The following is a 16,102-nucleotide window of genomic DNA, read 5'->3' on the forward strand; positions in this document are numbered from 1 at the left end:
TCACGCTCCTACTAGACAACATTAAACATTAAAGTAAATTCATAGTAATAGTTAAGTTTTGGTGACCTATGTTCACCATTAATTGTAATTGTATGAGCAAATAGTATCAAGTTGTAAACATCCCCAATAACATGCAATGAATTGCAGAACTAAATACTAATAAGTGCAGTGCACAGAATGTTATACTTACAAGTCATCAATTGAACCAAATTCTTAAAATGGATTCGAACGACCACAAGTCTCCATAACATCGTCAAAAGATCCGACAACCATTCAATTTAGACTAAGCCCCACAGTCCAGCCAAAAGAACAGGAACAAGCTCATGAACGAGTTACTAATTAGTCTTGTTCACGTTTGCATTATCATTTAAAACAGAGAGCTGCAATTAGCTCACATAAGTCCACTACTTCACTAAGCTCTATAGGAATTTAGATAGAACAAAAAACTTGACGTTCATTTTTCATTTTTGGTTGGGTGTATTCGAGCGGAGAAAAGAGTTGCAACTTCAAGATCCCCAAGATGCACTGATGCTTAATACGACAGAAACCTTGTTAAGCTTTCTGCAAGAAAATAATGGAGGAAAAAGAAAAAAAAAAAAGGGTCAAATTATAATATAGTCTTTTAACTTCGATATTTGTGGCTATTTATAACTTTAAAAAATACAAATTTAATCGATGACCTTTCGTGTTTTTAAAAACTTTAGTTTTGTCAAAGGGTTATTAAGCACAAAATTAAAAGTTCAAATACTTATTAGGCACAAACTGAGTTATCAGACAAAATCTTAAATACTTATTAGACACAAACTTGGAAGTTGAGGAACACTTAAAAATTTAGGGTCCAAATTAGGGTCCAAATACACACAACAAAGTCGAGGAATTTAACTTGTAATTTATCCCAAAAAAACAATCCCTTAAATGGAGAAACAAAATGCTGGTTCAGGAGTTTGCATGGATTGAAAAATTACCTGTGTAGGAAGGTACAACTTAAACTCTGGCGGAAGCTCCTCCTCCGAATACAAGCGATCTGCAAAGTAAATCCTCCTCAAGCGGCAGTTTGCATGTACCTGAACTCGTAATGTCTCGACATAATTTGTGCCATATGCCCTCCGAGTTAAGTCAGCCAGATTTAATTGGATATGGTTCCAACCTTCATCCATCCTTAGAGGCATGGTGCAGATATATGGCTTAACTCTAGTGATAGCCTGCATAATAGAAGAGATATTGTCATCATCTTATACCATACTCATAGAATTAAAAAGTTTTGTTAAGCAAAATGTCACATCAAACAATATCCATATATAGAAGCAATGGTAACTAAAGCCATTCAATAATCGAATAGTTGATATCTTTCAAGGGTGTGGTATTCGTGCACAAGTGTTTCAGTAACAGCAGCTAGATAAAGGTAAGACTTACACACTTGAAAATTAGAAGCCCGGAAGCGTCTTCTGACATTCTTATCATCAAGAACTTGAATCTCAAATGTAAAATATTTCTTGAGATTCTTCACGATTATAACCAAGAATGGCAATTTTATACCCAGTGTAGCCGCTGGGTCCGCTGGGCATGTTATATAGGTAGACTGAAGTTTTGATCCAACAATTTCAATAACGTTTGATTGGATGTCTTCATCCTGAGGGCGTTTGATGTGGCCATTAGAAACTGCCAAAAAAGAATACAAAAATGCTTTCAAAAGTTGGTAACATTTCATGTTTCCTTTAGCTCTAGAAACTAGAAATTTCCATCAACAACATATCAGCCTTAGCTTCATTAGCATACTCGAAAACATCTCGACAGTCCCACAACATCCCAGCTACAACATTAAAGAACTTCTACACCACAAGAACGCGAATGGCACATGCCCCAAAGTTTTTAAATTACGGAATACAAGTCCTAAATAAACTAGCAGAGTAACATTCTTCATCGCCCATTATTTAAACAAGTAGGCCAAAAATTGCAATGGTAGCAAACATCCATATCCTGTTCTCTATTAGAACAGTTATATTGCAGAAACTGAAAACCTTTTTAACCCAATATGAAATGACATGTAGCAATTGAAGGGTTTCTGCTATAATAAACATGGAAAACAAAAGGCTTCTCATTGATGCAAGCTGTTCACTTAATAGGATTTAAACCTCAGAAACAATCCATACCAATTCCCACATGGCATTCAAAAATTAATAGGAAAACTTAGAACCTCCACTTGAACTAACACCAATACCCCGAATTATCTTTTAGAACAACAAAGTGGGAGTGAAAATTTGAACCTCCACTCGAGGTCGGAGTAGATGCTTTAAAGGCTAAACTATGCTCATATTGGCAACTAACACAACTAAATTTAATGGTATTGTGAACAACTAGGCTTCACTGTTTCTTCAAATCACCCAATAAAACCACAGCAGTGTTCTCAAACACCAAACAGACAAAAAAAAAAAAAAAAAAAAAAAAAAACCTTTAACCAAATGCAAATAAAAAACCACAGTCCGTAGATGAACAAATTCACCTTCTTTATCCCATATCTGTAGCGGTTTGCTCCTATAGAAAAGGATACATAAAATAAAACAAAGCATCAGTCCCTGGAATTCAAAAAACAAAACCCTTGACAGACTGTAAGCACTGACATTAAAACATCTAAACATACCCGAGGCTATATAATATAGAGAGGAATCCGGATTGAAACGTATTTTTGAACATTTTAAGACAATCAGCAACACTCCGCAAGCTGCATTGAAATCAGAACCATCTTAATATTAAAATGAAAAGCAGCGTATTCCCTATAAAATATTGCCTTTCTTTTTCACCAAAAACCAGAAACTTCCATTGATATAAACAAGCAATAGAGAAACAGCATAAAATCCCCAGCAAAACCCTAGACGATAAACCTCAAATTTACAGTATCCAATCGCCGAACAACATAAATTAAAACATCAACGCCGTATAAACATGGAAAAAAAAGAGAGCCGACATTGGAACAATTCGATCCGCAGAGAGATTGAAGATACAAGATAAAGATTGCAGACCTGTTTGATTATCGGGAAATTCAATCGCGGTGAGAAGAAACCGCCGGAAAGAAGACGAAAGCCGAAAAGCTAGATCGTGGCTTGAATGGGCTTCCGTAATTTCCCGCTACATTTAGGCGCCTTCTGGACAATAGATTGGGCCTTAATAAAAGCCCAATGTCGGAGCCCAATATCGGAGCCCAATGTCGGAGCCCAATGCCGGAGCCCAATATTGTGGTCTATTAGAAAATTACCCAAAACTATTTTTTTAAATATATATATATTGCAAAAATATAAAATAATATTTTAGTTAGTTTATAAGAATAATGGCTTTTAAAATAATATTTTTAGCTTTATAAATTAATGCATTAGTTAAATAAATAAAATTAATTTCAAATAAATTGAATAATTAAAAAAAAAAAAAAACTTAAGAAAACACCTTTAAATATTTTTTTAAAAATCTAAAAACACATTTATTATTAATATTAATAGAGAAAAATATATTAATAAACTTTCACAACTGTGTCCGTAAGATCTAACGATGTAAAAATCCAACGGCTGACATTCTTCCACCGACGTGGAATTATTATTTAAATTGATTTAAGAAATAACAAATTAACCCAAAGTAAAACATAGTATTAAAATAAATAAATAATAATAATAAATAAATCTCTCTGTTTATTGCCGCCTCTCACCGAGAGAAGCGCCATATAATATGAGATATGCGGAACTTTTCGGTGGTGTTGCTCTGCAGAATCAGAACCTTTGGGGGATTTGCCTGGAACTTTTCGGAACTTTTCGCTGTTCTTCAACGTGTTGAGATTCCGTATCCGTTCATTTCTGATAAAAGGTTCGGAATCAACTTTTGCAGTTTTCGTTATTTGTCTTAATCATGTATTTGTTGCAATGGCGCCAATTATATGGGAAGGGATTGGTTCTGGTTGTGCGGGTAGCTTGATTGGTTTGGCAGTTCTTCCGGTAGAATTGTTTTTGAATTTTATGGTTTTTTTCTTGTTGAATTTTGGAGATCTGAAATCGAGGGCGTGATGGTGGTTCTTGCACGATGATCTTTTTAGGCAAACTTTTCTGTTCGTTTGATTGGTGAGATTCGAAATCTGTTTTCAATTTTACGAACCGGGATGGGTAAATGCGTAGAATGGGATGAATCTAGTTCTTAATTCCGTTCTTTGCTTTAATGTAAAAGGTTAGATTTTAGAATGTCCAGATTTTGTACGATTTCTTCTTTTCTTTTTGGATCTTAAAATTTTTTGTAATGTTAGTGTAAATTACCGAGGATTCCTCTAACTTTTTTCAGCCCTTCGATCTTTATTGGTGTATTTAAGACACGGTCATATTTTCTAGAATTTTTCTCTAATCATGCTATGTTTTTTGTTGTTTGGATCATATTCACTATACAGAATTTAATGTTTGAATAATTTGCAAGTGATCATTCTCATTCTTCCCAAATTCTGATACATTTCTTGCTTTAACTTGCTAGTGTAACTGTGTCACCCATGAGTTTTGCTTACCTTAAAATCTTGTTCACTTATTGACTGATATTTTATGCATTGAAATGGAATGACTGTTGGTTGTAGCTTTAATTTTGTTGAATTATAAGGATATATGTATTGTGGCAACAGTGTTGATATAATTCTGATACTGCTTTAGATATTTCACAATAATATACTTGATAGGACATACGAGTATATGATATATGGTATTAGTGCGACGATACGCTGGGTTATTTTCATCATCTGAATGTCACCTCTTTTGTCTGATTCCTACTTTCCAAAGAAGAAATATCTTTATATAATTACTTTACTTTAAAAAATCTGCTGAATAAGATTAGCTTTTATGTTGACCATGAACAGTTGTTTCTTTAAGATAATTGATTATCAATTATTGGTTTTAAAAAATTTCAGATCGGCTAATTTCACCTGAAGAAGTTTGTTGTGATAGTGATTTTCTTTAGAAATTGGTATAACTATGGTCACAATGGAGAATACTAATAAGAAAGAAGATCGTCTACCTAGAGAAGCAAGGGAGATTTTGCAGCAATTGGCTAGGAAATGGGGAGATGAAACTGATTCAAGTGCATGGCAAATGATCCCTTTGAAGGGAGCCATGACCAATGAGGTCTACCAAATTAAGTGGCCCACTAAGACAGAGGATGTCTCTAGAAAGGTTTTAGTAAGGATTTATGGTGAAGGTGTGGATGTGTTTTTTAACCGACAAGATGAAATAAAGACATTTGAATTTATATCAAAGCATGGGCAGGGACCTCGCCTTCTAGGGCGGTTTTCAACTGGTCGAATTGAAGAGTTCATCCGTGCAAGGGTATGCAGGTTTTATTCTCTTTGTAATCATGCCTTCACTTTTATTTTAATTTTCAAGAATCAGATTAAAGGGATCTCAAAAGTAGATAAATTTATAAAATATTTTGAGATATGGTAAATTAGTGAGAAGATGATCCCTTTCTTTTTGTTTCTTTGCAACGGAGATTCATTTTTGCTCATCAAATTTCCACCTTGCTTAGTGTGGGATAGCAATTTGAAGATGGCTGTACCACAATGCTAACATATAGCCATGTTTCCAACTCCTATTTTCTACGTGGCTTGTTTTATCTCTATCTACCCGGTTTTTCCTAGCACCTTTTCGTAACATTGCATATTTTTTTAGGAACGGTATGGTAATGTTATGCCAGCTACTGAAACAGCCTTGGAGCATTTTATTGTGTTACTTGCATAGTTTATATCTGGCAATTTAATATAATATGAGCATTTTGTTGTGTTACTTGCATAGTGTTTCTTCTTAAAGTGTTTATTTTGTCTTGTTATATGATTGTCAGACATTATCAGCAGAGGATCTACGTGATTCAGAAATATCTTCTCTCATAGCCTTTAAAATGAAGGAGTTCCATGATCTTGATATTCCGGGTCCAAAGAATGCGAGCTTGTGGAGTAGATTGCGGTATGACACTGTACTTTAGATTGATCTTGTTTTCCCTTCAACCTTTTCAGATACAACGATCTACACTTGCACTCGTTATTGTTCTTGTAGTCCTGACATAATTTTGCCTTCTAAACTTCAGAAATTGGCTTATTGCTGCCAAAAGAATTTCTCCACCTGAAGAAGCCAAAGCCTTTCGCTTGGATTCTATGGAAGAAGAGATTTCTCTATTGGAAAAGAACCTCTTGTGGGATCGTCAAAGTATTGGTTTTTGCCACAATGATCTACAATACGGTAACATAATGCTAGACGAGGAGACCAGATCAATAACTATAATTGTAATATTCTCTTTCCCGCTGCCTTAGAATTTATTTTTCTTGAAGTAGGGGGAAAAATCATGTCTACGTTTTTTTTTTTTTTCCAAATATACTGTTTGATGAACTGCATTACATAAATCTAGAAAACAGATTGCTCATTGTCATTTGTCAATTGAAAAATGAGAAAATGGTATCTGAGTGTTGCAAAGTATATATGATGTGATCATGGGAGTGCCACTTTGTTAGCTGTAGTCAGGAAACAACCTAAACTACGACAACCTTCGGTTTTTAACCATGGAACATAGCACTTACAATAGCATCTGTCATGCCTGGCCACGACTTTTATGTTTGTTTTGATCTGATGAATATCTATCCAAGATTGGTACTTTGAAGTCGAATCGTTCATGGAGACATGAACATATTGCCGTTGCTCGAACTTTTGCTAATTTAGGTGTATTTATTATTATTGTTATTGTTATTGTTATGTTATTCTTTTTTAACTGGAACCCATATACAAGTTTAGCCATTTAGGCAAGAGAATATCATGTCTTTTTTAGAAGAATTGAAATTCGAGTCACGTTACTCGTAATTGATTTTCATAACTCTCCTTCTCAGGATTATGAATATGCAAGTTATAATCCCATCGCCTTCGACATTGCAAATCACTTCTGTGAAATGACTGCTGATTATCATACAGACACTCCACATGTTTTGGACTACACCAAATATCCTGGTTTGTTTTGTGTATATATATTTTTATGTATTTGGTGTTGATTGAGGGGCAGTATTGACTTCTTTTTTCCGTAACAGGTTTGGAGGAGCGTAAAAGATTCGTGCAAACATATATGAGCGCTTCGGGTAATTTTATGATCTTTACTATATAGAATAGGAACTACGAATGGTTGTCAAGGGATCGAATAATATGCAACCATGCCAGATCTTGTCTGTATGAGTACAATATAATGCTCATTCCCAAGATGCTTTGATTTTCTGTGCAAGTTCAAGTAGTTTTCGATTTTTGTCCGATCTTACTTCAGTACATATTGCATGCACTGAAGGAACCATCTATTTTTGGGACTTGAAGTTCAAAATTTTCAGTGATGAGATAGATGAAGAATGCATTTTTGAGCTACTTATTGATTTGGGCTCTCAATTATGTTCATATGCCAGGTCAGCAGCCCCGCGATGCTGAGGTGGAGCAATTAGTCCAAGATGTTGAGAAGTATACTCTTGCTAGCCATCTTGTTTGGGGCCTCTGGGGAATAATATCGGTAATTTCACTCTTCCGACCCCGAACCATGTGTTCTTTTCAATAAATTATACGCATTTTTCGGTTAGTATGTGTTGTAACTGCGAAAAAAATCATTGTTCTGTTTCGTAGTAACATTTATGATATTATTTTTCTCATGTGTTGGAACAATATAATGTATTGTTCGTGTTCTATGCTTCGAATTATGATATCGTAACCTCCTAACTTGATCTCCTAACAACATCCTTAATCATCGATTCGTTCCTTTCATTTTCAGGAGCATGTAAATGACATCGACTTTGATTACATCGAATATGCGAGGCAGAGGTTTGAACAATACTGGGCTCGTAAACACGTTCTACTAGGCAAGGAATAATAACTCGTGTTTAGTTGGTGAGTTTTCGTTTTGATGTGAAAAGCAATAGGAAAATTCGTTTATGAAGTTCAATGTTTAGGATTCAATTAAATTGAATCAAGTGATGCACATAAGTATGATTCCTGTATTTGAGCTCCCATGTTGAAAGGTTGCTCCATATTATTGTTGTGTAATAATAGCAAACCAACAGAATAAAATTGTTTCATAAACCAAAAAACTGAAAAAGAAATTCAATAATATTAATTATTGTGCTTTAATAATTACAAGTTATTTATTGTTATTTTATTACTCATTATGCCTTTTTCTCTCATGAAATTTAAAACTTTTAATTAGTTTGAATCTTATATTAAAATTTATAGTTTATGAACTCCGTCACATATGGATTTACATATTTCATTCGAATTAAAATAATATAGCTTTTGAAAAATTACATTAAATACACCTAACAACTATTAATTAAATTAACTATTATGATCTATCCTGACTTCTATGACAATGAAAAGGTTTTGCCTTTATTTGAAAAAGATAAGGTAGCACGAAATTTAGTGCTACTTCCTTAATGATGATCTATACTTTTCTATGATGCTACTTCTCTATCATGATCTATACTGATTCTATAATGTTACTTCCCTATCATGATATATACTGATTCTATGATACTACTTCCATGTCATGATATATACTGATTCTATGATGCTACTTCCCTGTCATGATCTATACTGATTCTATGATACTACTTCCTTATCATGATCTGTACTGATTCTATGATGCTACTTCCCTATCATGATTCTATACTGATTCTATGATGCTACTTCCCTATCATGATCTATAGTATCATAGACATTCTATGATACTACTTCCCTGTCACGATCTATATTGATTCTATAATGCTACTTCCCTATCACGATCTATACTTGATTCTATGATTCTACTTCCCTGTCATGATCTATATTGATTCTATCTATATTGATTCTATAATGCTACTTCTCTATCATGATCTATACTGATTCTATAATGCTACTTCGCTATCATGTTCTATATTGATCTATGATGCTATTTCTCTATCATGATCTATATTTATTCTATGATCTTTTCACATTAGCTTTACATAAAAAAAAATATATATATATATAAGATAAAATTAAAAAATTATGATAAAAATGAGATACGTGGCAGGATGTTACCGGTTCCGTCTCTCCTACAACACAAAAGGATTATTCAATATAATATATAGGAAGAAAAAAAAAATTGCAACAAAAATTCTAATGAATCGGGACGGAACTAACCGAACCGATTTGTAAATGAAGAGAAAAGGTCTCTTCTCAAATTCCTCTCTATTTGTACCTAAAACTCCACCGCTCCTTCCTCTCTCTCTCTCGCTTCTCATCAATTGGAGAAACTGGGCACCGCCATTGCTTCGATTCTGCTCTCCTTCCTTCTGATCGCGCCTTCCGCCGCCGCTTCTCGCAAGCTCCGCCCTCAAGACCGCCGGAATCTCCTCGCCTCCACTCCTCCCATGGGGTTCCAAGGTCATTTCCTCAGGGCCCAAAGCAATAAAAATAATAATTTATTATTTTTTTTTAATTTTATTGATTTTATTGATTTTTTACAAAATTGGCCTCAGGCTCCACTTCTATTGGGTAATGATCTGAGGGAGATTTCCGTGGACACAATGGAAATAACTGGGAATTCTGAGGTTATTTCCGTAAATCAAGGTAAATTTAATTCTATTATTATTTGGAATTATATATATATATATATTTTTAACAATTTTGGACTAAAATTGGTTACTTGTTGGTAGATCCTCTGGGTGTGCAAGCTAATAAGGTTAGAAGCGGACACGTGGAGGTAATTAAAATTGAGAAATTTATTATTATTATTTTTTAAATTTAGAGATAATAAATGAAAAAAAAAAAAAAAAAAAAAAGGAACAGGTTTGGGCTGGGCCTTTGTCTGGATACAGAGTGGCGGTTCTGTTGGTGAACAGAAGGAAATGGAGGATGGCAGGTAGGGCCTATTGGGACGACATCGGCATTCCTAACGACACTGTCGTTCAAGCCAGAGATCTCTGGGAGGTAATGTTCCCTAAAGCCCATTGGGCCTTTCATGGGCTGGGCTTGCCCATAATATTTTGAAATGGATTGAATAAATAAATCATAATAATATTTTTTTATTATTATTTTTGCAGCATAAGACTTTGGAAAAGCAATTTGTGGGAAATATAACGCACACTTTGCGAGCCCATTCATGCCAAATGTACATTTTGACACCAATTTCTTGAAGAGGATGAATATTCGTTAATAAAATTCAAGTTAGAATTATACGTTCAAGCTAGATTACTAATGTAATGTACCTATTATAGTTCCTTAGAGAGAGTTGTCTCGCGTCTCTAGGTATTCTCTACCTACTTACTTGTGTCGGTTTTAGGTATAGGTACCCTTTTGTTGAAGGTCGTTCGAGCTTTTCCTAGGAATATGACATGAGTTACTTTATGGAGCGCCTGGTACTCGAACATTGACTCGAGGTACTTTCTCTACCCCTTCTTACCCTTAAAAAAATAGGGCACCTTGCGTCCTTGAACCGATATCCATCCTTCGGTTAACCTAGTCTCCTCTGTCCCTTGTCCCTCGGAACCAACAAGGGGTAGTATAGAAATATTCACCTGTTGTCCATCAACTACGCATTTCGGCTTGATCTTAGGCCTTGACTCACCCTTTGTGGATGAATCTTTGCGGTGGAACCTTGTAGATGGACTCTTAAATAGAAAAGAACTCTTCTCGATGCCCTGTCTAGTGAATTTGAACTCGATTCACCTTTGAAGTTCGAACGTTGCCCTTAGCCGCCACATATCAACTATGCTCGATTCAACTATATCCATTTTGATTTTCCATTTTTTCTAATTAATTTTTTATTCGTCCATATCAACTATGTTGACTTCTAGCCTTCACCAAAATAATAATAATAATAAGAATAAATAAATAAATAAATAAATAATAAGTAATTCGATGGAATTATTGGGGGGTAACGCTGAGTTTCTTGTGTTCTTAATCATGGTGGAACCACCATTGATGGCCTGCATGGGCAGATCGCACTTTCTCCATAATTGCTTGTTCTTCAGTGAAGAAGCACTACCTAATCCTGTCTCCTTGGTGAATTCAATGCTCTGAGGTAACGAATCATCCAGTTCTGATCTAAAACTAACTCTGTAAATAGTACATTCACCATTAATGCTCTCAATCACAGGCTACAGCCGTCGGCCATGGTTTCATCTCCAGCTTCGATTATGCTTCTCCTCTACTCCGTCCTTTTCTGCACCTTCTTGTTCAGTAGCAACGGCAATGGCGGTGCGTTGGCCGGAGCGACTCGATCGAGACCTCTACGGTTTGCCGCTGAGTTTGATTATGATTCCCCCAGGAGAGTTCTCCTCAATAATGGCCTCGCTCTAACTCCTCCGATGGGGTGAGTATTACTCTCTGATCATGTTTTTTGTTTCCGTCTCAGGAGGATCGATCAGATTGAGTATAGTGTAGTTTGTTCGTTTAGTTGTCGGCCTTCTCGGTTTCGTTCAATAGTGTTTTATTGACATTTCAATAGAAATGGATTGCTGATTGCTTCTGTTTTTTTCGTAATGAGCTCAGATGGAATAGCTGGAACCACTTTCAATGTAACATAAACGAGAATTTAATCAAGGAAACAGGTGATATTTCGATTTTCAAGGCGTTTTTCTGTTTGGATTTGTGTACAGTGACTGAGATACCGATCCTATTTCTTTTGCTAAGCGGATGCAATGGTATCCAGCGGCCTTGCTGCATTAGGATATCAATACATCAATTTAGGTGATGATTATATTTCTTTCTTTTTACATTTCTTTGATTTTTCAGCTTCATGATTTCTGTTTCTGACATTAATATGATCATATTTCCATTCGAGTTAGATGATTGTTGGGCTGAACTGAATAGAGATGCTAAGGTAAATTTCAATGTTCTATATCATGTCTTGGATGATGACGATGAAAATCTCAATATTTGCATTAGATGATGAAGATTTCATCGATTTTTTCAGGGTAATTTAGTTCCTAAATCTTCAACATTCCCTTCTGGTATTAAGTCCCTAGCAGATTATGTTCATAGAAAAGGGCTCAAGCTCGGAATATACTCTGATGCTGGGTATGTTTATACACAAATCACATCAGCTTAAACAACTTCCTCGTTCATTTTCATTGTTGCACTTCATCAAAATGCTGCTGATAGTTTTGTTTGCTGAAATATTTCGGGTTATAATTCCATTATCAGGCCCTGTTTTAGTTAGATCTTTACTGAAGTTAATACAATCTCTTCAGGATCCAGACTTGCAGTAAGAAGATGCCAGGCTCCCTGGGTCACGAAGAACAAGATGCAAAAACCTTTGCATCATGGGTAAATTGCAGCCTTGTTCTAGTCAGGAATAGAGATTATTTCGTTTTTTGTGTAAAGGAAACTGATATGTATACTACTATTGTCTAGGGGATCGATTACTTGAAATATGATAACTGTGAAAATACTGGTACAAGCCCAAAAGAAAGGTAGGATTCGCTTTCTATGTCCTTTAGGTAAGAGAATAGTCCAACTTTCGACCCTATTTGGCCTCCAGTACTTTCTATTCCCGGTAACAAAGTTAAGCTCTTTTCCTAAAGCGCCATTGATGCGACAAAGACTTTTTCGGTTGTCAAGACGATAAAAGAAATAAAGGGAGATTTGAACCAAAATGCATCTTTAGTAGCTTTTTCTCTTTCGTTCTCGTGATCGAATTTTCCAAATAACTGCAACACAATTCCTTGGGGACATAGGTATCCGAAGATGACTAAAGCCTTGCAACAATCTGGGAGACCCATACTTTTTTCTTTATGTGAATGGTTAGCAATTTTTTACTCTATTATTTCTCCATTCTAGAGTACAGAGGGAGTTCATTTCTTAAGTTTTTTCTCATTTAGGGGACAAGAAGACCCAGCTACTTGGGCAGTGAATGTAGGAAATAGTTGGAGAACAACATCAGATATTCAAGACAACTGGAATAGGTAGTAAGCATACATTCTTTCAAGCATTTATTTTATGATCATTTCTGGAAACATGCAATAATTTCAAGAACTCTACCTTATTTGACTAGTTTCTTTTCTCCCCCATGTGAATTTCAAGTCCCAAAAACTTCCTTTAGCAAGAAACTGATGCTGCTACTTAAATGGTACAGTATGACAACTATTGCTGATCAGAATGACAAATGGGCATCTTATGCTAAACCTGGAGGATGGAATGGTAAATTCCAGAATTGTAGTTCAATATGAAAAACGATACTCTTGTGTATAGAGAAATATTGGCTGTTTAGCTTGTTGGTTGGTCCCATTTCATATCTCTCATTACTGATTAAAGATAACTGTTTAAACTCAACCTTGAACAATTTTGGGAAAACTATTTTCAAGGAAAAGTATAAAATTCTGAGTATTCATAGTTATCATTAAATACCTCTTTTTTTTTTTTTCTTTTTTTTTTTTAATGATTATGAAATAACTTTGTTTGTACGAGATCCCACATTGGTTGGGGAGGAGAATGAAACACCTTTTATAAGGGTGTGGAAACCTCTCCCTAGTAGACGCGTTTTAACCTTGAGGGGAAGCCTGAAAGGGAAAGCCTAAAGAGGACAATATCTGCTAGTGGTAGGCTTGGGCTGTTACAGTTTGTGTATTCACAATTCTCCAATCTTAGCTTAAAATTTCTTTTGTTCAGATCCTGACATGCTTGAAGTGGGGAACGGAGGGATGACAACAGCAGAATACCGTTCTCATTTTAGCATTTGGGCACTGGCAAAAGTAAGTACCATTGAGTAAAACTTTTCCAGAATCTACGTTTTAGTTTAGATTGGTAATTTCTCAGATCTTATTAAGACAAATTCGGGATTCAATTTCATTAAACCATTTAATAAAACCACATGAGGATAGGATTGAATATCTTTGCTTGATTTGAGGGTTGAGTATATGACTTTTTTGTGCTTCATTAAGTAGAAGTGTCTTATTACTTTATTATTGATTCCTTTCTGTTCTTCATATGTGAAAGGCTCCTTTGCTGATTGGATGTGACATCAGATCAATGGACAACATTACCTTGAAATTGTTAAGTAATAAGGAGGTTATTGCAGTTAATCAGGGTAAGTAAAAACCAAGCATGATAATATTTTCTCTCTATAAAATGGAAAGATTAACCATTAACCAAATATGACATTATTTACTCCCATCTAAAAGTGTTTTATCCATGTAGATAAGCTTGGAGTCCAAGGGAAGAAGGTTTACAAACTTGGAGATCTTGAGGTAAATGTTCATCACCAACACATTCTAAAAGGAAATGAAAAGATAGTCTACTTTCCTCTTTAACTTTTCTACACAAAAACAATACAGGTTTGGGCAGGGGCACTGAGTGGTAAAAGAGTCGCTGTGGTTCTGTGGAACAGAGGCTTTTATAGAGCCAAAATCACTGCATCTTGGTCAGCTATTGGTTTGAGTCCATCAACTACTGTTACTGCTCGAGACTTATGGGAGGTAAGATCTAAATCATGTGTTAGGAATCACGACCCTCCACTGTAGTATGATATTGTCCACTTTGAGCATATGCTCTCATGGGTTTGTTTTGGGCTTTTCCAAAAGGCCTCATACCAATGGAGATGTATTCCTTACTTATAAACCCATCATCATTCCCTAAATTAGCCAATGTAGGACTCACTCCCAACAATTTTCAACCATCCTCCCCTCGAACAAAGTACACTATAGAGTCTCTCCCGAGGCCTATGGAGCCCTGAAACAGCCTCCCTTTAATCGAGACTCGACTCTTTCTCTGGAGTCCTCGAACAAAGTACACCCTTTGTTCGATACATGAGTCACTTTTGACAACACCTTCGAGGCTCACAACTTCTTTGTTTGACATTTGAGCATTCTATTGACATGACTAAGTTAAGAGCATGACTCTGATACCATGTTAGGAATCATGGATCTCTAGAATGGTATGATATTGTCCACTTTGAGCATAAAGCTCTCGTGGCTTTACTTTGGGCTTCCCCAAAAGGCCTCATACCAATGGAGGCGTATTCCTTACTTATAAACCCTTGATCATTCCCTAAATTAGCTAACATGGGACTCTCCCTCCCAACAATCCTCAACATCATATAATTAAAAGCACTTTTTCTCGAACTCAAGTAGCACTTTCACAATATCTAATAACACTTGAAATCCATGATGTCGAAGTAAACATAATTACTCTTTTAGAAAGCGTTTTCACTTAAAATTCTCGCACTCGAGTAGCACTTTCACAATTACTAATCACACTTGAAACCAATGATTTCGAAACAAACATAATTAGTACCTTTTTAGGCAACGTTTTACTTAAACGTTACTGTTCTCAAACTCAAGTAGACTCTCGAGTAGAAAACGTTCGGTTTTGTGACTGATTATGAAATTCTCATTCCTACAACAGCACTCCAGTCAGGTGGTTCAGCATCAAATTACTGCTCAAGTAGACCCTCATGACTGTAAGATGTATGTTCTCACTCCCCATTAAAGCCCAATGAGAAAAAACCGCTAATGTTCTTGTGATTGATTATTATTGTCTTCACTTCAGTCTCTATGCTGGGATTTTACATGCTTATCTGTTTGAGATGTCGCCTTTCCTTCCTCAATATGGATGAACAAATGCTCTTTGGAATTTTTATTTGTTAGGGACTTACATAGTTGTTCTCTATTTGGAACATAGACATGAAATGCATTTGTGCATCATTCCCAATGTCATCAACCTTTTGACGTTAGAACGACGAAATGCATTTGAATCAAAATTTGATGATATGTATCTGTTTTTGAATGTCGATTTGATGATGCTTGCTACCTGATTTCAATACTTGGAAATAAAGTTTCAAGGTTGTCTGTAGTTGTATTTAGAACAACTTTTGCACGTTCATATGTTTACTTCAAACACTTAGTAATAGTCCAAGCATACCGCTAGTAAATATTGTTCTCTTTGAGTTTTTCCTTTTAGACTTTTCCTCAAGATTTTTGAAACCCGTCTTGATCTAATGTGATCAAGCTTTCGATGTTGAACGACAAAATGCATTTGAATCAAAATTTGATGATACGTACCTTTTTTTAATGTTAATTTGATGATGCTTGCTACACGATTTCAATACTTAAAACAATGTTTCAAGGTTG

General features: G+C 35.4%; 4 protein-coding genes across 7 annotated transcripts; 3 read left to right on the forward strand and 1 right to left on the reverse strand.

Annotated features, from left to right (window-relative positions):
- Positions 1-109: 109 nt before the first annotated feature.
- Positions 110-3,174, reverse strand: BUG22 (cilia/flagella-associated protein). 3 transcript variants are annotated; one of them, XM_023685361.2, is made up of 6 exons: positions 3,018-3,174; positions 2,639-2,719; positions 2,501-2,532; positions 1,418-1,659; positions 966-1,202; positions 110-561 (listed from the first exon to the last, which is right to left on the reverse strand). In XM_023685361.2, the coding sequence occupies exons 2-6, from the start codon at positions 2,689-2,691 to the stop codon at positions 553-555; spliced, it is 573 nt and encodes a 190-aa protein (XP_023541129.1). In that variant the 5' UTR covers positions 2,692-2,719; positions 3,018-3,174; the 3' UTR covers positions 110-552. The 3 variants fall into 3 exon arrangements, with proteins under 3 accessions (XP_023541129.1, XP_023541131.1, XP_023541132.1); XM_023685363.2 differs by lacking the exon at positions 3,018-3,174 and adding an exon at positions 2,963-3,015; XM_023685364.2 differs by lacking the exon at positions 3,018-3,174 and adding an exon at positions 2,880-2,920.
- Positions 3,175-3,684: 510 nt separating this feature from the next.
- LOC111802701 (putative choline kinase 2) lies at positions 3,685-8,147 on the forward strand. 2 transcript variants are annotated; one of them, XM_087127281.1, is made up of 9 exons: positions 3,686-3,846; positions 4,024-4,097; positions 4,919-5,333; positions 5,845-5,966; positions 6,088-6,283; positions 6,878-6,995; positions 7,073-7,120; positions 7,433-7,533; positions 7,789-8,147. In XM_087127281.1, exons 3-9 carry the CDS (start codon positions 4,983-4,985, stop codon positions 7,885-7,887), a joined length of 1,035 nt encoding a protein of 344 aa, XP_086983407.1. In that variant the 5' UTR covers positions 3,686-3,846; positions 4,024-4,097; positions 4,919-4,982; the 3' UTR covers positions 7,888-8,147. The 2 variants fall into 2 exon arrangements, with proteins under 2 accessions (XP_023542930.1, XP_086983407.1); XM_023687162.2 differs by lacking the exon at positions 4,024-4,097 and having other exon boundaries at positions 3,685-3,846.
- An 870-nt stretch (positions 8,148-9,017) lies between these two features.
- LOC111801695 (alpha-galactosidase 1-like) lies at positions 9,018-11,056 on the forward strand. Its single transcript, XM_087127076.1, has 6 exons — positions 9,018-9,416; positions 9,512-9,602; positions 9,689-9,735; positions 9,816-9,962; positions 10,076-10,411; positions 10,973-11,056. The coding sequence occupies exons 2-5, from the start codon at positions 9,560-9,562 to the stop codon at positions 10,166-10,168; spliced, it is 330 nt and encodes a 109-aa protein (XP_086983202.1). The 5' UTR covers positions 9,018-9,416; positions 9,512-9,559; the 3' UTR covers positions 10,169-10,411; positions 10,973-11,056.
- Positions 10,893-15,742, forward strand: LOC111801692 (alpha-galactosidase). The gene is made up of 16 exons (XM_023685799.2): positions 10,893-11,055; positions 11,131-11,346; positions 11,526-11,584; positions 11,667-11,723; positions 11,822-11,856; positions 11,950-12,053; positions 12,227-12,302; positions 12,390-12,448; positions 12,713-12,778; positions 12,857-12,940; positions 13,111-13,175; positions 13,644-13,726; positions 13,971-14,061; positions 14,172-14,221; positions 14,309-14,449; positions 15,378-15,742. Exons 2-16 carry the CDS (start codon positions 11,147-11,149, stop codon positions 15,459-15,461), a joined length of 1,254 nt encoding a protein of 417 aa, XP_023541567.2. The 5' UTR covers positions 10,893-11,055; positions 11,131-11,146; the 3' UTR covers positions 15,462-15,742.
- The last annotated feature ends 360 nt before the right edge of the window (positions 15,743-16,102 follow it).

Source organism: Cucurbita pepo, chromosome 9 (genome assembly GCF_057944985.1).
Source record: "Cucurbita pepo subsp. pepo isolate OVF chromosome 9, ASM5794498v1, whole genome shotgun sequence".
In the NCBI taxonomy this organism is placed as follows: Eukaryota; Viridiplantae; Streptophyta; class Magnoliopsida; order Cucurbitales; family Cucurbitaceae; genus Cucurbita; species Cucurbita pepo.

Bases quoted from the DNA above. Each gene is read 5' to 3' on its own strand.
- LOC111801695 (XM_087127076.1), top strand. From the start codon at position 9,560: ATGGAAATAACTGGGAATTCTGAGGTTATTTCCGTAAATCAAG. The intron at 9,736-9,815 runs GTAATTAAAATT...AAAAAAAAAAAG, and splicing joins TTAGAAGCGGACACGTGGAG to GAACAGGTTTGGGCTGGGCC. The intron at 9,963-10,075 runs GTAATGTTCCCT...TTATTTTTGCAG, and splicing joins AAGCCAGAGATCTCTGGGAG to CATAAGACTTTGGAAAAGCA.
- LOC111802701 (XM_023687162.2), top strand. From the start codon at position 4,983: ATGGTCACAATGGAGAATACTAATAAGAAAGAAGATCGTCTACCTAGA. The intron at 5,334-5,844 runs GTATGCAGGTTT...TATGATTGTCAG, and splicing joins AAGAGTTCATCCGTGCAAGG to ACATTATCAGCAGAGGATCT. The intron at 7,534-7,788 runs GTAATTTCACTC...TTTCATTTTCAG, and splicing joins GCCTCTGGGGAATAATATCG to GAGCATGTAAATGACATCGA.
- LOC111801692 (XM_023685799.2), top strand. From the start codon at position 11,147: ATGGTTTCATCTCCAGCTTCGATTATGCTTCTCCTCTACTCCGTCCTT. The intron at 12,303-12,389 runs GTAAATTGCAGC...ACTATTGTCTAG, and splicing joins CAAAAACCTTTGCATCATGG to GGGATCGATTACTTGAAATA. The intron at 14,062-14,171 runs GTAAGTAAAAAC...TTATCCATGTAG, and splicing joins GGTTATTGCAGTTAATCAGG to ATAAGCTTGGAGTCCAAGGG.
- BUG22 (XM_023685361.2), bottom strand. From the start codon at position 2,691: ATGTTCAAAAATACGTTTCAATCCGGATTCCTCTCTATATTATATAGC. The intron at 2,533-2,638 runs GTATGTTTAGAT...CCTTTTCTATAG, and splicing joins TCTATATTATATAGCCTCGG to GAGCAAACCGCTACAGATAT. The intron at 1,660-2,500 runs GTGAATTTGTTC...CTTTTTTGGCAG, and splicing joins ACAGATATGGGATAAAGAAG to TTTCTAATGGCCACATCAAA.